The sequence below is a fragment of the Sciurus carolinensis genome, chromosome 19, assembly GCF_902686445.1.
Source record: "Sciurus carolinensis chromosome 19, mSciCar1.2, whole genome shotgun sequence".
Classification (NCBI taxonomy): domain Eukaryota; kingdom Metazoa; phylum Chordata; class Mammalia; order Rodentia; family Sciuridae; genus Sciurus; species Sciurus carolinensis.
The window spans coordinates 29,672,223-29,697,697 of NC_062231.1; the positions used below are offsets into that span (position 1 = coordinate 29,672,223).

At 57.6% G+C, this 25,475-nt stretch overlaps 1 protein-coding gene across 1 annotated transcript in view; it reads right to left on the reverse strand.

Annotated features, from left to right (window-relative positions):
- The window catches only part of Tafa1 (TAFA chemokine like family member 1), a 412,280-nt gene that overhangs the window by 56,678 nt on the left and 330,127 nt on the right, over nt 1–25,475 (reverse strand). The window contains exon 3 of the mRNA XM_047534840.1: nt 19,085–19,225. Within this exon, the coding sequence (XP_047390796.1) occupies nt 19,085–19,225 (141 nt within the window). The remainder of the gene's footprint in view (nt 1–19,084; nt 19,226–25,475) is intronic.

Below are 25,475 nucleotides of genomic sequence, written 5' to 3' on the forward strand. Positions count from 1 at the left end.
TCTCTGACCCACTCAAACCCCATTACTCTTAAAAAGAATTTAAAAATCTTGAGTCCAGTAACTCTCAAGGTTAGCAGGTACTTATGTCTCTAGGGATTAATCCATTTCTTTTCAATCTTAGTGAAATAAAGCAATGGCATAGCAGCAAGGTGGAAAACAACCCCACAAAACCTACTATCCGGCTACACGTGTTTCAGATGGATACATATTATCATTCAGAGAGCTGAGCGGATGAGCCGCTGATTGACAACTCCACTGCTCAACACTCAGAACTCCCTCTTCAGGGATATTCAGAATCAATTGAAAAAGAATGCAGTGTTTAGGAACTACTCAGGGGTGCTTTCAATAAAATGCTTTAAATAATGATTGTCCAAAGCTTGCGAGACACTTTGTAAATGTCAGAAACACATTAAATACGTTAAATGGGCATGTTCAATATCTAGGAAACAACGTGAGTGATTTGCAATCAATTTCACACATGCCGGGGATCTCTCCTGACAGCAGACAGACCTCCCCTAGGCGGGGCGCAGATGCCCAGCCTGCACTCTGTGTGGAATCTAGGTTCACCGTCCGCTCCGCACACCACGCGGGGCATTTGCTGGGTGTAAGATGTGTGCTGTGGGCCTCGATCCCTCACAGGCCACCTGGACACCTTCACTATGACCCAGCACCAGGGGCCAGGAGAATCCTGATGCAGAAACCGCACTAGGCTCCCCTTCTGGTCACACAGGGGGGTCTCCACTCATCAGCCCAGAGGGGCTTCCCGTCTGTTGGCCTCGGAGTGGCCATTCTCTACTGTCTGTTGGCCTCAGAGTGGCCACTCTCTACTGCAGAGCTCCCTCCCGCCTCAGGCCTGCAGGTGGCCTCTCAGCCTGCAGCTCTGCCCCCTCCTTGCTGGACCTGTGAGGCTGGCTGCCTGCTTTCCTCCCAGGGTCTCCATGTGCCTTTATGCTGGGCACCTCCTCCTTTCCATTTCCGCCATTTTGGAGGTAGAGTTTCACTTCTTGTTTCAAAGTCAGTGCCCCGTATGTAGACATCTTAAGTGCTCAGTAGGCACTTGCGAGGGTGCAGGTGGAGGTGGCAAAGCACAGGCAAGGGGTCCCTGGTAACATGCGGGTTCTGCGAGGCCGCTCTTCCTCCCTCTGAGACACTGATCGCCGTCTCCTCCTCCTGCATCCCTCCACGCTCCGCTCCTCCTGACAGCTCTCCTCCAGCCTCAGTGTGCTCACACTTTGCCTTCTAGTTATCAGTCCATCTTCCTTCTTCCCTCATGACCACGCTTTCCAGGGTCATTTAACAAACTGACCGAGAAGTGACGACCTGAGTCTCTGGCACAAATGACTGGCTTACCCACACCATTAATTTTCCCACAGTCCACTCAAGGCATAGGGGGCAGCCTGGTACAGTTTCTTGTCTAAATCTGGAAAGGGACAGCTGCTTGGACTGGACACTCACATGACAGGCACCAACCAGGCTGGCCTACCTGCTACTCAGAGTTTGCAGCAACGGTGTCAAGAGCCTGGACTCCACGGCCAGACATGGGTTTGGAATTTTGGCTGCATTTCTTACTTACGTCCTGTGTCTCCTTAGGAAGTGCCATCCGCTTCTGTGTGACCGTGCAGCATGGTGGCTCTCTGGTAGGATGGTTGTCTTAAGTGAGTCCAATGCCCAGCACTGAGGATGATGCCCGGCAGGTGGGAGCCGTTACGGGATCGCTATCGTTAGCCGGTGTGTCCTTAAATTCCACTGAAACCCCTTAAGGTCAGCGATGCATTTCAGTTTCCAAAATGAAGGGGACCTCTTCTTTCCCCCTTGTGCTGCGTCGGACGCTGCTTGCAAATCCACCTCTCAGTTTTGCTCTCAGCTCTCCTCTGGTCACATCCCTGGTTTTTCTGGCCCATGGTGTGGGACCTCCTCCTCGCACGCATGGCTCCAGGCATCTGCCACGTGCACCCTGCAGCCCCTGCTCTCCTGCATGGTGGATTCGATCTCGAGGCCTCACCACCAGCCAGCACACTCGAGGGGCCAAGGGTCCCAGAGCAAGCAGTGCACAGGGGACGGGCCTCCTTGGCACACCAGGGAGAGGCAGGGGAGGGAAGCTCAGTGGGGGTGGAGCCAGCTACCAGCAGGTGGGTGGTGAGCCCGCAGCTGCCTCTGACCAAGCTTTCAGCTTCCTAAGCCCCAATTTCCCTCTCCACAGGACAGGCTGTGCACTGGTCCTACGAGGGTGCTGCCCTGGTAACACAGATGCCCACAGCAGCACAGGGCAGGTCTGTGGGCAGCTAAGGAGTGCTGGCCCCTCTCTTCACTCACGTTTTACGCACACAGCATCAACCAGTCCCAGGCACATGCCCTGCAGGGTGGCCACGCGCATCTGGGCTCTCCCAGGGACAGCCCTATGTGGCCAGCTCTCCTGGGGACAGCCCGATGTGGCCAGCTCTCCCGGGGACAGCCCGATGTGGCCAGCTCTCCCGGGGACAGCCCGATGTGGCCAGCTCTCCCGGGGACAGTCTGCTGCCCCAGCCTCTTCTGCCACACACTCACAGAGACCAGGCTCAGGGACCTGAAGCCCTCAGGTACAGTGCAGGGGTCGGAGCCGAGTGGGCGCCAGAGCGGCCCAGCCCTCCTGCTCTGACCACCCCTCTGCAGCCTCCTGGGCGGCTCCCGCATGCGGATCAGTTGGTTCTGGGCAACAGACGCTTTGCTCCGCTCCTTGTGCTCCGACGCCCTGAGCGCGGCTGTCTAATTAACTGGACACGGCAGTGAGCCATTCATCATGGTGATGGAACCCTTTGTCCCCTCCAAAGGGAGAGTCAGCCACTGGTCCTTTCTGGGAGTGACAGGTCTGAGATGAAAGCTGACTCTGTGATTCTTTTTCGACATAAGTCTTCTGTCCATCTCGGAGAAATTGGGTACTGAAGTGTGTAATTCAATTCCCTTTAATTTTCAGTCTCTAACGACAGGCGTATATAAATTATTTGTCCTTGTAATTGAATGTGCTGCCCGTGAGTTTGGAGCTCATCCCCAGCTTGGGGTGATTAGGGTGCCCCGCAGGGTGCAGGGCAGGGGCCGGCCTCTGGCTGTCCACACTCGCCTGCCTCGTCTGTGGCCGGGGACCAGCACGCCTTCTCTGTGCAGCAGCAGATGTTCAATATGTTGGCTTTGCAGGCAGTGTGGTCTCTATAGTGACTACTCACGGCTGCCATGGAGTGAATGTCATGACAATGCACCAGTGAATGTGCATGGCTGAACTCCAGACTGCCGAGAAGACCTGCTTTCAGACCCCGCTCTAGGCCAGCGGCTCTGAGAGTGGAACCACAGTGGCACCAGTATTTGGAAATCACTTAGAAACGCAATTTTTTGGTCCCCGTCCTGTACCACTGAACCAGAAGCCTGGGAGAGAGGTCCTGTGATCTGTGCTTTAAGAAGCTCTCCAGGGGATGCTGACGCATGTCCCCCGGGGAACAGCAGGCTCCGGCCAAGAGGGCACACGTCTGATCTGATCCTGTCCAGTTTACAGCTAGAACTGAGTTTGAAACTTCTTCCTGCTCAGTGTTAATTTCAGTGTCTGCCTCTGCATCAGTATGTATATGTTTGTTTAATATAAATTATCCATGGAGAATTCCTCAGAGAAAATTAGCTGGCTCATACTTCATCGCATAGATCATTTGTTTGTTTGTTGACTGATTAAAACAATAATCTTGCAAAGCAGATAATCCTTCAGTGCCAAATTCTACAAAGGTGTACATCCACCACTGTGCAGATCTGAACAAGCAGCATATCTGGAAGACTTTCTTCCCACTGGATCAGAGTGGTGGATAACACTTCCTCAAAATGCAAAAATAAAAATGGCAGACACAGAAAATGTGCCATACATTCTCTGCCAAGCAGGTGTCACAGGAAATTAGTTAGTTTTGCAGCAAAAGAGAGAGAATGCTCAAAAAGCAAAGTTTGAGAAGTACGAAATTCCTTACGGTTGCCAACATCGTCACGTCAGGTTCTGCTGGATGATATCCAGACCGCGACAGGACCAAGCGCAGGTGTGGTCCGCAGGGTCGCACAGCTCGTTCCATTCACGTTACTGGGCTGCTGTCGATAAGCTGGAGAAAGATGAGGTTTAACAGAAGAACCCAGTGGGTGTTTACAGGTGGTGACGTGTGATATTCGGGAGGGGCAGAGGAAGTCCAGGTCGTCGGGCGGGCGTGGTGAGGGAAACCCAGTCCTGTCACATGTAAGGGGAGGGCAGCAGAGGTGGCATCTTGTGTGACACACATGCTCCTGCCAACGCTCCTGGGAGTGTTGCTCAGTGGTCAGCTCATGCCCGAGGTGCGCACGCTCTCCCTGCTGTGGCCTGGATAGGGAGCCAGCCTGTCTCCACGCTCCCCGCAGTTAGGCGGGTGGTGTGATGGGTCCTGGCGATGGCCCGTATGACAGCTGGGTGCCCGGGAGAGCCCAGCAGCAGGGGTAGCAGTGGACTGATCACGGCCGCGAAGGCTGTGGTGGAAGGGAAGCCAGGGGCCTGCTGAGCGGCTGAGGCGCTGAGAGGCCCGGTGAGCTCGGCTCCTGAAGTCTACCTCGCTGTTGGACTCCGGACCACACGGGTGGGAAGTCGGCGGTGAGCGCCCTAGAGGCCCGAGATGGGCATCGGCCTGGCCTCCCTTCCGGCCAAGCCGTGGAGGGCGATGCGCTGGCGACGCTCAGCCAGGGCAGGGCCAGGGCTGTGGGGACGAGGGGCCCGCCAGGACCCTCACGATGCCCGCGGGAGGAGCCCTCACAGGAAGTGGACCCGTTCCTCTCCTCTCTTCCTCTGAGAGCATCGCTGCCTTGGCCGGGGTTGGTCTGAACGGCCGCGGGGCTCCTGCCCTGCTCCCGTGCCCCCATCCCCGTGCTGGGTGGGGTGGTGGCCACTCACCGGGGCTGCAGGTGGGCTGACCCCACGGAGGCCCCTCTAGATCTGACAAGACCTACACGGGACCCGCCTGTCCCGGGCCTCAGCTGCAAGTCCGAGGGTGGACCCTGGGATGCCTCTTGCTGCGGGGAAGACCGTGAGGAAGGAGGGCAGGCGCGGACTCTGGTAGTGTGAAGAGGAGACCGCCAGCCGCCTCGCACGCCCGCGCTCTCGCGTCCTAGAGGAGGCCTTCCTGGGAGGGGCGCCCGGCCGGACAGCACCTCCCAGCCCCGGGCAGCCACCAGGGGCCCTCGCCCGAGGGGCGTGAGGGCAGGGCCACGGGCCACTTCTGGGTCCCGGTGGGAAGAAGCAGGAGGCCTTGTCCACTGCCGGCCTCTTGATGAGGTGCCCCGGGAGCCACAGCATGCAGGGACGGAGGCGGGCCTGGCCCTCGGGGGCAGGCGCCTCAGGCCGTGTGCCAGCAGAAGGGATCCGCCCACGTCCAGGGCGTCTGAGGGAAGACTGCCCATGAGACAGCGCCCTGCCCTTTGCTCTGGTGGCATCTATTCGAGGACCCAGGCAGCTGGCTGAGGGCGAGGCCTGAGGGGAGGTGGGTTGGACCTGGGTTGGACTCGCAAGGCCACCAGCTACGGTGAAGAAAGCCGCAGGGCATCGGGGTCCTGTGGACGAGCGTGCAGGCTCCTGCTCCTCCCTCCGGCCCCCTGCCTGTCTCTCCCTCCATTCACACAGTGTGCAGCCCCACTGGGCATCACGCCCTGGGCGAGGGAGCTGGGACAGGCCCAGCCAGCACCCAGCACCCAGCACCCAGCACCCAGCACCCAGACCAGGAAGCATTTCTCTCCAGCTCAGCCGGAGCAGCTGCTTCTCTCCTAGGCAAGTGCCTGGTGGAGTGGGGACCTTCTCACTCCTGTGACCTGGCCTGTCTCCCTCTCTGCAGGCCCGCGGAAGGCTGACCGCCAGCTCTGTGGCGCACGGCTGGCCTATTCATAGCCCCGCGGCCTCCTCTGCCCCGCAGGCTTCCTCCACACTTCCTCTACCGCGCACCCTCCTCCCTCCATCCTGGCTTCTTCCACGTCTGCACTGGGTTCTCTCCCTTCCCTGCTGGGTGGGGTGCAAACACGTAGGTTATTTTTGACTCCTGGGCACATTTGTAAATGAAATCGAAGAGAACAGTCCATTCCCAGCACCCTGTGGGGTTTCCTGGTGGAGTGGGCGACCCCGGATAGCAGATGCGGGTTGGCTAGTTCTGCTACCGACAGCCACGGACGGGTCCCGGGCACGCACCTGCCTCCCCAGCCCCAGGGTTGGTTGCTGGTACCCATCTTGCCGCTCGTTTCTGAAGCCTGTGTGACTGAACCTCAGCTGTGCAGACATCTGCTGGGCCCACGTTTGTGCTGGATTCAGGTCAGAGCCCAAGTTTTGGAATGGACTCTGAGCAATCCCCTCACCTGCTTGGGGACTGTACTCCTCGATGGTCAACTAAAGGCCACCTGTCCACATTTAACATGAGCTGGAGCTGGAGAAGGGACTGCCCACGCCCTGGCCGGTCTTCCGCGGCACTCCCGGCTCCAGCCTCGGCCAGCGGCCAGCCGAGAACGTGCCTGGGCCCCACCCTTCCGTCCTGCTTCTCCGTAACTTCCCGGAGAGCAAAGGCTTCCAAACGCGTCCATGCCGGTGTTTAGACGTCAGGGAACTCGCTCACTCGCTCAGTCTTACTCTGATCCCATCTGGTAGACTGTTCTGTTCCTATTTTACAAGTGAGGAAACTGAGGGCAGAGGGGTCTGAGCTGGGTCCCTTTCACGTTCAGCTCACATTTCATCTTGCCGGCCCTGCGTGCTTTGTGACATATCTACAAGTGAAAAGTCAGAAGAACGGAGGAAACCCTGTTTCCAGGAGCTGGAGGCCCGGTCCACTCTGCCTGTGTCCAGCCCTGGGCCTGTGGTCTCAACTCAGCTCAGCACTCTGTTCCTCAGAGAGTACTTAAAAGCTGCCAATGTCCAGGCCTAGCCCAGCCCAACTGGAGTAAGTGCCCAGGGTGTGGCCCAGGCACGGACCTGCTCAGGACCCCCCAGGTCATTCCAACACACAGGGTGTGGGGTTCCGTTTGTCCTCCAGGCCCTGGCTGGAGGGCCTCCTCTTCCAAGGTCGTTACACCCGACGCATGTCCTGACTCCAGCCCTTGCCAGGTTTTCCCACAGGTAGGAAAGCTCTCCTGCCAGAGCGACCCCTGAGTCCAGATCATGGCAGTCGGGGGATCGGGGAGGAGGGACCCCGAGGACTCTGGGGCCCGGGAGCGTGAGCACCCTTGGGCTCTGACGGAGCTGCCGTTCTCCAGGGAGCAGAATGGGGGAGGGCACAGGGACTGGGGTCTCTGCGGCCCACTGTGTCTGGCTCCCACCATGGGGTCTCACACCTGCTCCACATGTCCCAGGAGGGCACCAGGTTCCTCCCCTGAGGCTCCTGTAAGGACTCTGGACTGGCACCCGCGGTGCGTGGGGTCGGCAAGGAGAGGGGACTCAGCAATCACCAACCAGCCATCCTGCCCATTGCACCCACTGCAAGCAGCCGCCCACGCCGGGGAGAAGGCCATCTCCAGCCGTCATGGACAGACTACCTCCTGGTCTGAGCAGCAGAAGAAAGGCAGGTATCTGGGGGAGCCCAGGGTGAGAGGCGCAGCGCCCCGAGAGCTCTCCACAGCAGGCAAACGGCCGGGCCTCTGACTGCTGCTCAGACCTGCCGCGAGGCCCGCAGCAGAGCAGCCTCTGCCTGGGATCCCAGGCCCCAGCCTGTTCTCACGACGCTGAGCCCCACTGAGAGGCGGGGTCGCTGTGCCCTGCAGACCCTGATGGGAACAGCACTCGGCAGAAGGCAGGTGGGCACGCTGGCCCGGGGAGAGCTCGGGGGAGAGCTCGGAGGACAGCTCGGGCTAGCGCTCACAGACACACACCTCCCTCTGAAGGAGTGACTCCCGACTGCCCAATCCGTTTGAGTGTCAGCCTCAACACAATGATGGAAACGCCCACAGTGACCAGATCCTACTGGACTTCCTCTCCATCGCAGGGGTGAGGGGGTGGGTGGGGTCTGGTCAGCTGGAGATCTCAGTCCACCTGGCCCTGAGGTGGAGTGTCAGATTCCCTTCTTGTGGCCACTCTCCCTGTGGGGGCCCAGGCTCTGCCTCCCATCTCGTGGGGTCCCTCCAGGTGCAGGGCTAAGGGGGTCTTGGGTGGGGGACCATGGGAGAACCAGGTGAAGCAAGCGGCCACCATTGGTGGAAGGTAACCAAAGGCGCAGAGCGCAGGGGCTCCCAGGTGCAGGCCCCCTGGCCGCGGCTGGAGAGGCGGGTCTGCCCTCGAAGACCATCCTCCAGAGCAGCGCGGTCCTCAGCCCTTGTGGGCCTCCCTCCCTCCCGCGCTCAGTCACAGCTGGGGTGGGGCAGGGAAAGCCCAGCCCTTCCATTTCCTACCCGAGTCTCTGAATAGCTCTTGAACTTAGACACCAAACACCTGGACCCGTGTTCTCTGGCCAGAGGGTGCTTCGTGCCATGGTTGGGCTGGGAGAAGGCTCTCGGAAACTACAGAGGCTGAGAAGATGGAGGAACACAGCCTGATTTCTCAAAGTAGTCTTCACCTGCACAGCCTTCTGCACAGGTCCCAGGAGGGGACAGAGGCTTCACTGCTTCCTCAGATGAAGTCGTCGGAAGCTTCCGCGTAGAGATGCAGCGGTGTCCTCCGCAGCGTCCAGGGCTGCTGCAGAAGGACAGGGCTGCAGGTTCTCCTGGCAGTGTGGGCTGATCACAGACCTGCTGTTATCCACAGGACAGCACATTAACAACCCGGGACCCTGAGATCTGGCTGGAGGGGTAAGGAGCAGGCTCCTAGACCTAGTCAGCACCCCCTTGCTGGGAAGGGGGTAAGCACAGGTTAAACGTGCGCTCACATCAGAGAAGCCAGTCTCGGGACATGATGGAGCTTTCGGGACATGAAAGGAGACCTACGACATCAAGCCTGCTTTGGGAAAATCCCCTCACTTGTGAGTTTCCTCAGGTGAAACCAAGTTTGGCAGCAAGGTAACGGTCAAGGGTTTGGAGTGTGCTGTGCCACGATATCGCTCTGTATCCGTCACACACGTGCACACACACACTAGTCTGGAACGAGAGCAGAAAAAGCTCAATTCTTCTGCTTTAAATCCGAGTCTCTGAATAAATACTAAGATTTAGTTCAGTAATTAAATTCACCATCCATGGCCTGGCAGATACTTGTACAGAGAATTTGGTTCCTCCCAAGTGTCTACACAGCCCCAGTGGCTACACAGACAGACTTAGAGGGACTCGCTGAGATCCGTGTACGTGCACCAGATATAATCCCACGTATAGTTTTCCCACTGAACTGGCATTAAAGTCCTTACATTTCTTAGATGATAGCTAGGTTCATGAACCTGACACTTCAGATGATGCGGAGAATTAAATGCCTGAGAACTGTTGCTAAATAAAGTTACTGCAGGCGGTTATAATGCACATAATTTGTATTATGTTCCCCAAACATCCAGGCTCATTAGAAAGATTCCTATTTATCATCCTCCCTTTGGTGAGCCAAACGGAGAAGAGGGCTAACTAATTGAGTCTGTAAGCCGTTTGTCACTGAGTATGACTCAGGCGTAATTTTCCTCTCCTCCCTCCTTAAGACCGGGTATTAACACGCTTTCCATCTCTGCCCATCTGATTGATGAAACGTTGTATTCCAGTATTTCATGCACACGTCTTCCAGGGGCTGATGGGGAGCGTTTGTTCCTGGTTACCAGCCTTTTCTCTCCCTCTGTTAGGGAGCTATTTAAGACTCTCCCTATGCGCAGACCACTCCTCACACGATGACTCTGCCTTGACTATAGAGCTTCAGGTGTGTAGCTGCGGGTCTGCGTGGACGTGCAGGAACTGGGAAGAGCGGCCCCTCTGGCACTTAAGACGTGAGCGGGCTGGGGCAGGGGACGGGGAGAAGAACTCGAGTTTATCCTTCCTTTGCTGGGTTTCTATACCTACATCTAAAGATCTTTATCGACAAATGATACTTAGTGTGTTTGCGGGAGCACAGTGTTGCGCTGTGCTGTGTGTCTGCATCACGCAATGGAAACGCGTTCCGCCGACATCACTATGTGTGGTACTCTAAGCGTGCTTGTTTGTTCTAGTGACTCACGTGTGAGAGTAGAGCACATTTATGGGTTTCCGTAGATCATACGCGAGTGGAGGGTCGCCTCTCGCTGTCTGACGGCACGTGTCCAGGATCACATTGGTGATGCAGGCGCACATGTACATGAGGCCATAGTGTCGGCTTCTCTCTCTCCCTCCTAGCCCCGTGGAACCAGCCCAGGTGTCCTTCAACAGACGGATGGACAAGGGCACGTGGTGTACGTGTATCGCTTCAACGTAAAGAGCGAGATTAAAGTCAGCTGTGTGCTTACTAACTGGAGCTCAGGAGGGGCGTGGCCAAGCTCTCCAGGCGCCGCGCTTCCCGCTGTCTCTCGGGGTCAGAGAACAGTAACCAGCCTGGAGTCATGGCAAGAAAGAGCCAGGCCAGTGGGACTCCAGTGTCCCTCCCAGACTCAAAGCCTCTGCTGACTGGAGAGAGGCCTGAGGGCAGCTTTTGCCAGGGAGCTGTCACCTGGAAGTGCTGCTTCTAACTGGGGAGAGGGGGAGAGAGAGAGAGAGAGAGAGAGAGAGAGAGAGAGAGAGAGAGAGAGAGAGAGAGAGGAGGAAGGAAGAAGGAAGGAGGAAGGGAGGGAGGAAGGAAGGAGGGAGGGAGGAAGGAGGGAAGGAGGAAGGAAAGAAGAGGGAGGGAGGGAGGAATAAGGGAGGGAGGAAGAAGGAAGGGAGGGAGGAAGAAGGAAGGGAGGGAGGAGGGAGGGAGGGAGGAAGGAAGGGAGGAGGGAGGGAGGAGGGAGGGAGGGAGGAAGGAAGGAAGGGAGGAGGGAGGGAGGAAGGAAGGGAGGGAGGAGGGAGGGAGGAAGGGAGGGAGGGAGGGAGGAAGGAAGGAAGGGAGAAGGGAGGGAGGAAGGAAGGAAGGAGGGAGGGAGGGAGGGAGGGAGGAAGGAAGGGAGGGAGGAAGGAAGGGAGGAAGGAAGGAAGGAAGGAGGGAGGGAGGAAGGGAGGAGGGAGGGAGGGAGGAAGGGAGGAGGGAAGGAGGGAGGAAGGAAGGAAGGAAGGAAGGGAGGGAGAAGGGAGGGAGGAAGGAAGGAAGGAGGGAGGGAGGAAGGGAGGGAGGAAGGGAGGGAGGAAGGAAGGGAGGAAGGGAGGGAGGGAGGGAGGAAGGGAGGGGGGAGGGAGGGAGGAAGAAAGAGAGAGAGGGAGAGGAAGACACCCCTCTTAGAGAAAGGGAAGGCATAGCCACTGTGCAGTTCTCTTCCTCACAGGCAGGACGAGGTGGAGACAGACCTTCCTGAAGGTAGAAAGCCTGGCCGGTCCCTCTACCCTTCCTCCCCTCCCTCTGGATCCCTCACACGCCTGGACAGCCTGAGAGGCCAAGTCTGGAACCAAATGCTGTTTCAAAGAAAGTTTTGCACATAATTCAAAACTCATGCCTCCGCTAAAAGCCTTTCTAAGAACAATGGGGTCTCCTTTGGAGATGCAAGGTCTCCTCCCCCACAGAGCAAGCCTTCTGTCTAGTATGCAGCCAGCAGCTCCTTTCAATCAGAGCAGCACAGAGGGGACCAGAGGCTGGTGGCAGGGTCTCGGACACACTGCGGCCATTCACTATAGTGGGGCTTCACGGCAGGTGGGCGACAGTTGACAAACCCCAGGGCCAACAGAGGGTTTTCTCCACCCACTAAGCTGTTTGATATTTGTGAATGAAAACAAGGACTTAACCTCTTCAAGCTGTTTATTCTGGAAGGTCTCCAGGTGGTCTCCAAATGGAGCCGAGTGTGACTACATTACAAATCTCCTTACTACCAGGCTCAGTTTGGCCTCTCAGGCTTAGAAGCAGCCCTCAGCTCTGGGGCGGAACTCTCAGTTCAACTCAGAAGACCTGAACGCCATTCCTGGAAGACAAACCAAACACCATGCCTGGCCCACGTGGCCTCCACATGAGGGCCAAAGTCCGCCTCATGGAACACGGCTGCAGGCGTGAGGAGGTCTCAGGAGGGAAAGGGCCCATGGACACAGCATCATGGCTCCAAGTCCACTTAGTGGAACCCTGGGGACAGGGAGAGTCCCCTGGTCAGCAGTGTTCGGGAGATAATGGGAGGGAGCCCGTTACTCGCCTGCTGGACGTCTGAGACGGAATTGTGGTGTTGGGCTACTGAACGCACTGTTTCTTACAGAGAGTGCACCTGATCCCGGGAAGCCACTGCTTAGTTTCAAGTTCCCTTCGATCCTCAGGCCTTTCTCCACCATGCTGTCTCCGGGGAATAAGGCCTTATGTGGTAGGAAAAGTGTATCACATTTTTTTCCAAAGGATTAATCCCCAGAACACTTTTGGTAAGATTCTGGTTTTGCAATCTCATGAAATAAAAATTGAAACAGTTGAAGTCTGAATCTAGTAAGTGAGTTTTATTTTCTTGATCATCATAGACTCTGAGACCGACTACAAACAGCTCTTCAGGAAAATGAACCGGGCCATTTTATGGAGTGGCGTATTCACGTTCCTCCTACGCGCTGGCTGACGGGCCCTCTCCCCTGCCCAGATCCCATTAGGTCCCCTCCTCTCCATCTGCCTTGTGGTCTGCACGTTCCTGTCTTCCTCCTGTCTCTGGCCCAGAGCCTCCCTGTGCTCCTTCCCTGAGTCTCCCCGTCATCCTCCCCCGAGTCTCCCCGTCCTCCTCCCCCTGAGTCTCCCCGTCCTCCTCCCCTGAGTCTCCCTGTCCTCCTCCCCGAATCTCCCCATCCTCCTCCCCTGAGTCTCCCCATCCTCCTCCCCTGAGTCTCCCCATCTTCCTCCCTCTAAGTCTCCCCGTCCTCCTCCCTGAGTCTCCCCGTCCTCCTCCCCGAGTCTCCCTGTCCTCCTCCCCTGAGTCTCCCTGTCCTCCCTCTGGTCTCCCTGTCCTCCTCCCCGAGTCTCCCCGTCCTCCTCCCCTGAGTCTCCCTGTCCTCCCTCTGAGTCTCCCTGTCCTCCTCCCGTCCTCCTCCTGTCTGTTTTGCTCTTATCTTAGGGATTTAAATAGGGTGAGCCAGTTGCAGAATGTCCTGCTGTACTATGGGTTTTTCTCGTCACTCAGCACCACCAGGAATGTGATGATTTTTCTCACTGTTTCCTTAATAATGTGAAAACCGGGGTTTCACCGTTGGGGATGTTAGAGGGTCCGGTTCTGTGCTCATAATGGATATGGAGAAAAAGAAATTCCCAAAATGATGAGGCCTGAGCAAAGGCGTGAAAACCAAGGTCAAGGTCATGCACAGACGGCCTTCAGCTCCCAGGACAGAGGCCCTCCAGGCGCAGGCCAGACGCGGACGGGAGGAGGAGCTCTCGCGCCCTTGGAGGAAAAGGCCTTCCTCTCCTCAAACACCCGCAGGCCCTGACCAAAGGCTTGCACATCCGAGCAGACGGATGCTGGGCACTAGAGCACCCCTCAGAATGGCCACACAGACCCGTCCTTTCTTTGTTCAGTGGCTCATCTTCCGCCCCCTGAGTGGGGCTGGGGCGCCATTCCAACCCCTGAATAAAGCTGAGATGACGCCCGACTGGGTCCTGTGTGGCTCCTGGTCCATGAGACAAGAAGGCCAGCTGGAAGCAGCTGGAGAGCTGTGTCCGTCCCACAGGGAGAGAGGGGAGGCCGGAACTCGCCGTGCAGACTCCCACTCGCCAGAGTGGCTGGAATTCGCAGTGCGTGAAGGACACCCCTGGCTAACCAGGAGCCGAAATCGTTTCCCACGTGTTTGTCCAGGTTTAGCGTAGATACGTCACTGACCACAACGCTGAGCAGAGAAACCTGGGCGAAAACGTCGCCAGGACACAGCCAAGTCCTCTCCTTCCACCCCAGGCCGTCAACAGCAAAGGCTCAACGCTGCAAAACTGAAAGCTTCGTCTACAACGAGCTTCTCATCACCGTGACGACGGCCTGCCAGAGTTCAGCCGTCCCTGTGGCAGAGGGCTGAGCGGGTGGCCTTGGGACTTCTCTAGGTGCCCCTGTGGCTGGCCCACCCCCTGCGGTCCAGCCGCTTTTCAGCTCTGCGATGGAGCCCTGGACTCCACAGCCAGGCCAGCCTCCTGGCCCTCCCACTGCGGGACGTGGTTTTAGGCCAGTTGCCCAACCTCCCTGTGCCTGGGTTTCCTGATGAACAACATGGACACGACCGGAGGATATTCCTTATGGGGCTGGAGTTAAAATCCAGCAGAGCTGCTCCCCTAACGAACTTGAATCAAGAGCGGCACATGCTAAGCCCAAAGAGAAAGCGAGCCGTTGTTTGTAGTATTATCATCACCATTGGCATTAATTACGTTCCGCTGTTTCTTTAAACACTGAGATGGATACTCCATACACATTACAGGGCAATTAAAATCATGGTACATAACTTTCCAAGCCCCTATAAATTTAATTTTCATGACGTGTAATTTGCTTGGAAAATTTTTCCCTTAAATAGATATGTATTGAACTCACACCCTCCTGCTTATAAATCTTTATTTGACTTGGATTTTTAGTTCTGAGAAGTAACTGGAGGTAACTGAAAAGCTGCACATTATGTTTTTAGTTGTTTCAACCAAAGATATTGACTAGGGTGCTAATCCTGCCTGGACTGCAGAACAATTAAGTAGTAATCAGAGGGCAACAACACATTCCTTCAAGAGCACAAGGTGCAGGACACAGGAATACTGCTTTCACAGGCATTTATGGGTGACTGTCTCATAATCTAACTCGGTGAGTGTGTACATTGGAGTTCTCAGTTATCAGGTAATAGAATACCATTTTATAAATAGAGGGCTTAAAGATTTACTTAACAATTTCTTCAAATTTACACATCATAATTTTTGAATCAACTGCTAAAATGTTGTCCCAGTATTTCTGTCCCGTTTTAAATAATCTGGTCTCAGAGTTTGAATCTTAAAGCAACCCAAGGTATGTCCATGTAGAGCCACAGCGGTTCCTGTCTTTGGAACTGCCGTGGAGGACAGCCGACCTGTGGTTTCTGAGGAAAGCCCACGATGATGGCTGAAGACCTACGCCTGGAAATGCACAAAGAGAAAGCGTCAAGGACGGACGGGGCAGACGCATGCAGCTCGCTGCTGCTGTCATGGAGGGAGCTGGTGTCTGTCTTTCGTAGGGAACTGGGGATAAGATCGAATGTCAAGCAGAGGGGGCAGTTCCGTGTTCTGTGCTGTATTCCCCCTGGATATGCTGCCTAGCTTTCAAAACAGCTTCTGAAGGATGTGCATTAAGTTGGGAAATGCTGATCGTCTGTGAAGTGAAACAAACCCTTGGTGACTCAGTGCTGCAGTGCTTTAGATCAATGAAATACGGCAATGTGAGCGTGCTCTTCAGTGTGGGCGCAGGCTGGTGGGACTTACCAACGCTACCTTACAAAGCACTTTCAACTTGTGGATGCGTTTCTACAAGTTTTCCAACTTCCTATAATGGACACGCTTGTTAGTAGATGAGACATGGTCACGGTCACCTAGAGAGCCCTTGATAGGAGCAGGGCTTGTGCAAGATGCAAGATGCACATGATTGTCTAATCCCCCACCACGGCCTCATGAAACAGAACTGATTCTCATTCCCATTTTACAGACAAGGGGATTGAGGTCAGAAAGCAAATGTGCTGTCTAAGCTCAGCCTATTGGGGAGAGGTGCGTCTGAGGTCCCACCCATGCAAACGTGGTTTCTCAGTCCGCGGTCTTAACCACACTGACACTGTGAACTGATAAGCATACTCTGTATTTATTTTGCACATAGAGATCCAGACCGCAAAAAGTTCTACGTGGCAAAATGCAGACTTGCTCATAATGCCAACTGATTTAAGGACTTGGGAGGAGAGGAATGCTGTCAAACTATAAACAACCAGCGGGAGATGAAGAGCACTCTTTACTTTGCTTGGAAGACAGAGACTATAGTCCTCTTGTTTGAAACAACCAGCTAATGGGTGTAGCATTTCCAAAATCAGATCAATCTGTTCTGAGATGAAATATCACTGTTATTTGGCTTAGCTTTACCGAGTCGTGGGGCCAAAGCCATCCCCCTGTGAGCACAGCCGGCGCTCGGCTCTTCCTGCCCTGCATCCAGAACCTGAAGGCAGGTCTGCCTCTGGATCTAGAGATACACATGGACTGGAGGCCAAGGGGAGAGCCACCGCGCTCAGCCCCAGGGCTTCCTTGGGCAAAGAACCTGGGAACTCATGCTGTGCTCCCAGGACCCCACGTCTCCTCCTCAAGAGGGTGCAAAGGCTGCCCTGCCTGCCTCCAGGGGCCCAGGGAGCGATGCAGAGGGACAGTCACAGCGCACGCCCCTGAACCTCAGCGCATGGACGGAGGTGGGCCACTCTGTTGGGGTGTGGAGGGCCGTGTGCACCGCAGGACATTAGGAGCACCCGGCCTCTACCCACTCGCACTAGCAGCACTGCCCTGATTTGCCAAATGTCCGGTCCCCAGACGTCTCTAGATGTTTCTAAAGGACTCCTGGGAGAGCCACGGATGATTCCGTGGATTCCCAAGCCTGGCCTTCCACACTGTTTTGGAAATGTCCTGACAGCCCGTGGTACAGAACAGCCAGCTGTATCTGCCCCTGGAGCTTGTCCTGCTGGCTATGGTCGACGGGGCAAGGCTGACACGCTGACCCGGGTCGGGCCAGTTGTGTTGTCTGCTCAGAAAATGTAGCATTCATGACGCCGGACCTGAGTCACACGTGTGTAGGCCCCGAAGCAAGATCAGGGCCTGGGCCAGCCTCTGCTTCCCAGGGAAGCCACAGTCCTGGAGGAGGGAAGCCGTGCACGCAGCGAGGGTGAGGTTAACAGGTTGGAAACAGCATCCCTCAAACACAGCAAAGACGGCTGCCTACAGACTTGAGGGCCCCACGAAGTCAGGGGGACCCTCCATGACCCGTTCCCCAGGATCCCGCCATGTCCTTGACAGGTGCACTTGGCCCAGCTGGACAGTGCATCAGTGCTAACCCTCTCCTGATGGCCATGAGAATGTGTGACACGGGCCAATCTGCAAGGTGGCCTTCCGCCCTGTTCCAGCTTGGATGTGAGGTGTCCCCAGAAGCTCATGTGTGAGACAACGCAGGAGGTTCAGAGGAGGAATGACCGGGTTGTAAAACTCTTACCCTAATCAGAGGTTTAATCCCCTGATGGGGTTACCTGGGTGGTAACTGAGTGGCGGGTGTGGCTGGAGGAGGTGGGCCTGGGGCGTGGCTGTGGGTATATATTTATATCTGGAGAGTGGAGTCTCTCTCTCTCTGCTTCCTGATGATGTGAGCTGCTTCCCTCTGCCACACTCTCCTGCCATGATGTCCAGCCTCACCTGGAGCCCCGAGGAATGGAGCCGGCCTTCTATGACTGAGACCTCTGAAACCAAGAGACCTCAAATAAACCTTTCCTCCTCTACGATTATGCTGGTCAGATCACTTAGTCACAGCAGCGAAAATGCTGACTAAACACCCACCTCTACCAGAGCAAGAAGGGCCGATCCTGGGCCAAGAGAGTCAGGTTCTAAGTCCGGCCCCGAGTCCCCACCCCCCTGAAGAATCAAGACGGGATCACGTCCACATCTACATCCTGCTAGATAAAGTCGGAGAGAGAGCTGTCGCTCCTCTGAGCCATGGACTCACTGTTTGACTGCAGCTCAGTCAACTGCCTTCGAGATGGTGGGCAATACTGGTACTAGGGTCCCTTGTGCTGGGCTCGAGTTAGGCGAGCTGTGAATGACCACGAGGCCAGGGGCACGCTACTTAGCCCTGTAGGCTCAGTTTCTCTCTGCTCAGAATGGGAGGGATGTCCCCAGGACAGCCGGCCTCCAAGCTGAAGGAACCCTGGTGGTCCTGCCTGCTGTCTCCAAGCCCCGGCAGCCCACCCCACTGAACAGAGGAGGCCAGCATAGCCAGAGGGTGTGTGGAAACAACGAGACCAGGCTTCTGAGGCTGGACAGGGACGCTGGGCTTCTGTGCTGCGGCCCTGGTACCACTCCAGGAGCCAGCCGCCATGTTCCAAGGACGCCACACTCTGGTGGGAGGCCCACGGGCCAGTGGCCTGTTGGAAAGCCATCCTCACACCTCTGCACGGCAGCCCGACCCCTGGATCTGGACGGCACCCCTCGGCGGACCCCAAGCCAGAACCTCCCGTGAAGTCGATCTTCATCCAGACCCTCGGGGTGACGCAGGCTGTTTCAAGCCACTGCACTTGGGAGAAACCTGTCACACAGAAGCAGGTGACTGATACCCTGCCTGGCAGGATTTCTGGGAGGACTAAATGACAGAGCAGAACATGACGTACGAGGAGTGTTCACAGGGAGCTAGATGCGCACCGAGCACTCGGGGAACCTGGGCGGAAGTATCCGGGGCCCCTGGGCAGTCCCTGCTCATCATGCTTGTTGAATGGACGTTACGCCTGATGTCTGTCCTGCTATCACGTTGTGATTCTATGTAGCCCCAACCTAAAGTCATTTCCCAATGAGCCAGACCCTTGAATTTCAGGACCCAAAACATTCCTTTGAAAAAAAGGTCATAATAGAGAACTTTGAAAACCCCAAATCCAGGTGTCTCACTTCATTCTGTCCTGCTGTGACAGAATGCCGGAGGCTGGTAATTTATAGTGCAGAGATTTACTGGCTCACAGTTCTGGAGCGGGATGCCCAAGACCAAGCCTTTGGCAGCGTTAGAGGCCCTGCGCGCTGCTTCCGCACGAGGGACAGAAGGACGGGAGGCACGGGGACAGGGCTGCCCCGATAAGCAATCTACTCCTGGGGTGGCGCTCTGCGGCTCAGTCACCTCCCAGAGGTCCCCTCCCAACACCTCCATGGTGGCCATGCAGTGCAACTTGGGTGTGGGTGGGGACAACATTCGGTCCGAGCAGGAACCTGGGAGTCTCCCTGGGGGCTGGCTTCCTGACGGAGGTCTGGCGCTTTGTGCCTTGTGCATTATCCTGACCCACACCAGGTTCACAAGGAAGCACACTGTCCCGGGCACCTGAGGGACACCCGGAGAGGGAGGCCGACCACCCACTGTCCACGCAGGAGGGATGCTGAGGCACAGCGCCAGCCACTTACCGTCCACGCAGGAAGGCCGGTTTCTGGTGGTGCCCGCCACCTTCCCAGGCAGGCAGGAGCACTTGACCGTCTGCGACCGCTCCTCTATGCGGTTCTTGTTACAACACCTGTGCGCGGCGATCACCTCGCAGGTCCCCCCTTCTGCAGAGAGAGAGGAGCCCTGGTTAGAACAGCTCCGCAGCCAGCCAGGCCCGGGCAGTGTGGAGGCCACAGCCAGGCGAACCTCTTCCCCACCAGGAGGATCTGGGAGGAGACGGATGTCGGGGGCAGTGACCAGTCCCCGAGGCGCTGCGGTCCCAAGCTGGGCGCGGCGAGCGGCAGCCCAAACCCCAGTGCGGAGCCGCTGGACCTCAGTGCTGCACCTGGGAGCTCGCCCTGGCTCTCTTGCATTTCAGATTCTCTGGGCTCCTGCTAGCAAGGGACACTTCAGAGGCACGGAACCCACAGTGCAGCGCGGGAACTGCCCAGAGATCTGCTCTCCCTCCTGCTGCCTGCCCACTCTCAGGGGACTGACAGAGAAACCGAGCCAGGAGTCACGTTCCAATCCAGATCACGCCCAGAGCGAAAGAGCGTGCTGGAGAAAATGGGCGTGGGTGCCACGGGCATCCAGCGCGCAGCCTGGGCCGCGGCTTCCCTGAAGGCCTACAGCTCCTCCAGGCGATCGGCATCGAGCACCGGATCCTGAAGCACGTGGCCCTCTGCAAGGTCCTGAGTGGAGCCACTGGCCCTCTGAGGGTGGCCAAGCAGGCAGGTTGGTCTTTGTGACCTGCAGGAAATCAGCTAAGCCAGATCTCCAGGGACACAAGAGTGACCAGAAACCAGGAGTCAACCCTCCCCACATGGAGTTTCCGTTTGACCAGAATGAGTTCATGACAATTAGGATTCCAAGCACTTAGGACTCGGTTGGCGGAAATTCAGCAACGATTTGTTAAAGAGCCACTACCTACAAACGACGGCTCTAGACCGTGAGGCCTGCGTACACAATCCGCACTCACAGAAGATGCCTGTGGACGCTTAGGAAGCCAGGAGGAGGGAGTGGGGGAGGGAGAGGACCCAGGACACGGCCCATCCTGCCCCGCAGAACCCAGGCGCGCCCAGCTTGTCCACCTGCCCGGTAACACCGCGGGCTGTTGGGATGGTCTCACTGGTGGGGTGAAGACAGAGGGCCCTGAGCTTCCCACAGTGTCCAGGGCAGTCCCCACAGTGTCCAGGGCAGTCCCCACAACAAGGAATGATCTGGCTCAGGTGCCAGTCAGGTCCAGACCGGGAGGCAGACCCTGCGGTCTCGGCTGTGGGATCACAGATCCTTCCAGGGGAGGGAAGGATTCGGGCAGCCAACCAGCCTGCTTGGGTTTGAAGCCCGGCTGCCTCCTGCTTGCTGAGCGCCTCGGTTTCCTCATCACACCTGCAGCACAGGGTGTGAACGTGCACACCAGGGGAGCTCAGGGAATCCAGGGCTGGCCTCAGCTGGCACGGGTCAGGGCCCAGGCAGCCCACCAGCCCGGTCGGCTAGCGTCCACTCTGCAGAGCACAGGGGACAGCACAGCAGGGCAGGAGCTCCACGCTCTTGCTGGGATGACTGAGGGAACAGTTGCACAACTAAATGAGCACAGTGAGGTCAGCCCGCACCACAAGGTCATCCAGGACCGCGAGGTCAGCCAGCACCAAAAGGTCAGCCAGGACCACAAGGTCAGCCAGCACCGCAAGGTCAGCCAGCACCGCAAGGTCAGCCCACACCACAAGGTCAGCCAGGACCACAAGGTCAGCCAGGACCGCGAGGTCAGCCAGCACCGCAAGGTCAGTTAGTCAGCACCATGAGGTCATGTAACACCGAGAGGTCAGCCAGCACCGCGAGGTCAGCCAGGACCGCAAGGTCAGCCAGGACCACAAGGTCAGCCAGCACCGCAAGGTCAGCCAGCACCGCAAGGTCAGCCAGGACCGCGAGGTCAGCCAGGACCGCAAGGTCAGCCAGGACCACAAGGTCAGCCAGCACCGCAAGGTCAGCCAGCACCGCAAGGTCAGCCAGGACCGCGAGGTCAGCCAGGACCGCAAGATCAGCCAGGACCGCAAGGTCAGCCAGCACCGCAAGGTCAGCCAGGACCGCGAGGTCAGCCAGCACCGCAAGGTCAGTTAGTCAGCACCGTGAGGTCATGTAACACCGAGAGGTCAGTCAGCACCATGAAGTCAGTTAGTCAACACCGTGAGGTCAGTTGGTCAGCACTGTGAGGTCATGTAACACCGCGAGGTCAGCCAGCACCACAAGGTCAGCCAGGACCACAAGGTCAGCCAGCACCGCAAGGTCAGCCAGGACCGCAAGGTCAGCCCACACCACAAGGTCAGCCAGGACCGCAAGGTCAGCCAGCACCGCAAGGTCAGCCAGGACCGCAAGGTCAGCCAGCACCGTGAGGTCATGTAACACCGAGAGGTCAGCCAGCACCGTGAGGTCAGCTGGGCGCTGCAGACCAGGCGGAACCAGGCCCTCTGCTTGCTGAGGGGTGGGGAGGGTGGCTTGGGTTCTGAGGGAGGAGGCTGGACAGGTGCTGACCCAGGGAGCATCTGACCCCGGCCAGCCTTGGGCACGTCCGTTTACAAGCTTCAGGTTTCTCAGAAGTTTGCGAAGTGTCCCGGTCGGCATCTTCAGCCACTGACTGGCATTGTCCGTGGGTTGCGCTGGCTACGAGGGACAGTGGACGAGAGCCCAGGGGTGGCCCGGATTTCCCGTCTCCTTCCCCTGGGGGGCACAGAGGGCGCAGAATCCTCTGTGCCCTCTTCCTGGGCTTCCCCGCTGGCCGTCCTCCCACACCCTTCCTGCTTGGAAAACCTTGACAGTTTGGGGACAGTGGTCAGTGCACTGCAAAATGGCCTCGGTGGGCTCTGTCTGAGGCTATCTCGTGGTCAGGCGCAGGCTGTGGGTTCTGGAGGGAGCCCCCAGGGGAGAGCCACTCTGGTCTCACAGGCCAGCCGCACATGGGGTCAGCAGGCCTGCCGCCGTGGACGCCGACCTGGGTGGCAGGGCTGGGGGTGGCCAGATAGCACCTTGTGAAATAACGTGCTGCCCTTCCTTGCTGCCCACTCCAGGATGGACAGAAGAAGTCCCGGGCAGCAGGAAGCTGGGCTCCCGCGCTCCGGGCCAGGGTCCAGCATCAGTGCACTTCTGCAGGAGGGTCTCCTCCTCCTCCACCTCTCACCGTTCACACCTGGAGACTCCCAGATGGTCACGTGTACCCCAGCTGCCACCGCGGCTGAGTCCATTCTGAGGCCTGTCCACTGCTGTGCCGCCTGACTCACTCTCTCCCGGGGGTTTGCTCTGCTTTCCTTCTGACACCCGTCCAGCCCCGCGGGACGCTCCAGGCTCACCTTCCTTGTCCATCCAGGATCCACCATGTCCCCAGCATGCCCTGGGGACCCTGCCCTGGGGAGGGTGGGACGGGGCTGCTCCTACAGGCCAGGAGGGTCAGATGGGGGCTTCCTGCCCGGGCCTCCTGTCACAGTGAGACCTGAAAATGGGGCCAGGCCTGGGTGACCAGGTGCAACCCTAGGGCCACGCCCGGCGCTGTGTGCAGGAGGGCAGCAGAAGAGCCTGGTGGCAGACAGGAAGAGAGGGACGGCCGTTGTGAAGTGCTGAGTGGAGGGAAGAAGACTGGACCTGGACCACAGAGGCCATTGTGAAGTGCTGGGTGGAGGGAAGGAGGCTGGACCTGGACCCTAGACGGCCATTGTGAAGTGCTGGGTGGAGGGAAGGAGGCTGGACCTGGACCCTGGACGGCCATTGTGAAGTGCTGAGTGGAGGGAAGGAGGCTGGACCTGGAGCACAGAGGCCATTGTGAAGTGCTGAGTGGAGGGAAGGAGGCTGGACCTGGAGCACAGAGGCCATTGTGAAGTGCTGGGTGGAGAGAAGGAGGCTGGACCTGGAGCACAGAGGCCATTGTGGAGTGCTGGGTGGAGGGAAGGAGGCTGGACCTGGAGCACAGAGGCCATTGTGGAGTGCTGGGTGGAGGGAAGGAGGCTGGACCTGGACCCTGGACGGCCATTGTGAAGTGCTGAGTGGAGGGAAGCAGGCTGGACCTGGACCCTGGCCAGGCCTCCCTTCTCCCGTTCTACAGGACAGGGGTGAGAGCCACAAGGCCAGCGCGTGTTCCACGCTGACCCAGATGCCGGGATGGTGCTGCTGTGGCTCAGGGCTGCCAGCAGCTTCCTCAGGCCCCTCAGGACGGCGGTTCCACAGGCAGGACGTGCCGCGCGTCTCAGAGCCCAGCCAGCTGACGGGCTGCAGCCCGGTGGCTAAACACACCAAGCAGGTGACGCCCAGGAGGTGCATGAGTCTCGCCTGATGCGCGGTCAGCTGAGCCGGCACAGTGCCCAGCCGCTGCCTCTCCTGGGTTGCCACCTGGAGGTAGATCCTGTGGACCACCCAGGGCCACTGGAGACCTGCTGTCCCTTGCGGCACTGCTGTGAACAAGCCACAGGAGCAGCTCCCTTGATGCCCAGTCCCCTGGTGACAGGGTGCTCACGGGTATGCACGCTGCCCTGGGCCCTCGCCTGTCTTCATTACAAATGCCTCCACAACTCACAGGCATCGCCTGCTCTGTGCACGAGACCCTGAGGCTCAGAGAGGGAGAATGACCTGCCCAGAGTCACACAGCTGTGACTCCAGTCTCGGGACTCCACGGCCGTGGTTGTGAATCTCACCAGAGCGGTCACTGCTGGTGGACGGAGCCCTTCTGGGAAGGCTGACCGCTGCCTTGCACGGTCGCCAGAGCCAGGTGCCCCTGCCCCTCCTCCCCACTGCACCTGGCCCAGTGCCACTGCCCTCCTGTTCTCCCGGGGACCCTGGCCACCTTGCTGGCCTCCACAGCACACCAGGCCCAGTCCCTGCCATGGCCCTGTTGTCCCCTGGGACGCCATCCCGGCAGATCGCTGGCTCACCTCTACGTCCTTGTCTCACGAGCCGCTTTATCAGAGGCGCACTTGACGCAGAGCCACTGCCTGGGCTGGCATGGCGGCCTCTGCCCCTCCCTGGCCGCCCCCAGAGCGCCTGTGACTTCGTGTTGTCTGAGGCCCCCACTGGAACGTGAAGTCCCCAAGGACTTTACGTATGGACACGGCTGGCGAGTTCCTGGGGCTTCGGAGAGCTTCTCGCACATACTCATTTCATCTCCACGGCTGTGATCAGAATGGCATTATCAAGAACACAAACGATGACTGTTGGCGACGGTGTGGGGAAGGAGCACACGCACACATTGCTGGCGGAACTGCAAACTGGTGCAGCCACTCTGGAAAGCAGTGTGGACATTCCTCAGAAGACTTGGAATGGACCCACCTTTTGGCCCAGCTATCCCACTCCTCAGTCTATACCCAAGGACTTAAAATCAGCACACTACAGAGATTCAGGCACATCAATGTTTATAGGAGCTCAATTCACAAGAGCTAGATCGTGGAACCAACCTGATGCCCTTCAACAGAAGAATGGATAAAGCAACTGTGGTGTATACACACAATAGAATATTATTCAGTCATAAAGAAGAATAAAATTATGGCTTTTGCAGATAAATGGATGGAAGTGGAGAATATCATGCTAAGTGAAATAAGCCAATCCAAAAAACCAAAGGCCAAATGTTTTCCCTGATAAGTGGAAGATGATATATAATGGGGGACGGGAGAGTGGGGATGAGAGTAGAATGGAGGAACTTTAGATTACATAGAGGGAGATGAGTGGTGGGGGTATGAAAGACGGTGGAACGAGACAGACTCATTGCCCTGTGAACGTGTATGATTACATGGTAGGATCTACATCGTGAACCACCATAGAACGAAACGATGTGCCCATTTGTGTACAACGAATCAAAATGCAGTCTGTGAAAATAAAAAATAATTATTTAAAAAATAGAAAAAGAAAAGAGACGGGTATGAGCCTCCGGGAGCCCCAGCGAGGAGGCTGACTGGGCGCCAGTCACGGCCGCAGACCCTCACTAGAGCTGGCAGTGGTGACGGCACTGAAGGCTCTTGCTGGGTTTCCCGCGCCGACACCATGGAAGACGCGTCACAAACCTTCACCTTGCTCTGCGCTCGCCCACGCCCAGTGGATCCAGAGGACCCCCACTCCACAGAAAGGCTCCCGCGATCAAGAGGACCTTGGTGACCCGCCAGCACCCACGACGCCTCGAGGGGACCCCAGGCCTCTGGCCGTGGGCAGGTCTTCCCTCACTCCGCCATTTCTCCAAAGGGGGAGGAGAGCTCAATGACCACAGATCGACAAGCGGCCACCTCTGTGGACCTGGGCGTCCAGTCCACGGCCCAGGCCGGTCCCCCTCGGGCTCCTGGACTGGGCCCTTGCGGGAGAGCAGGCAGATGCTCCTCCGTGCAGCAGGCTCCTGAGGTCTCCGCAGGCTGA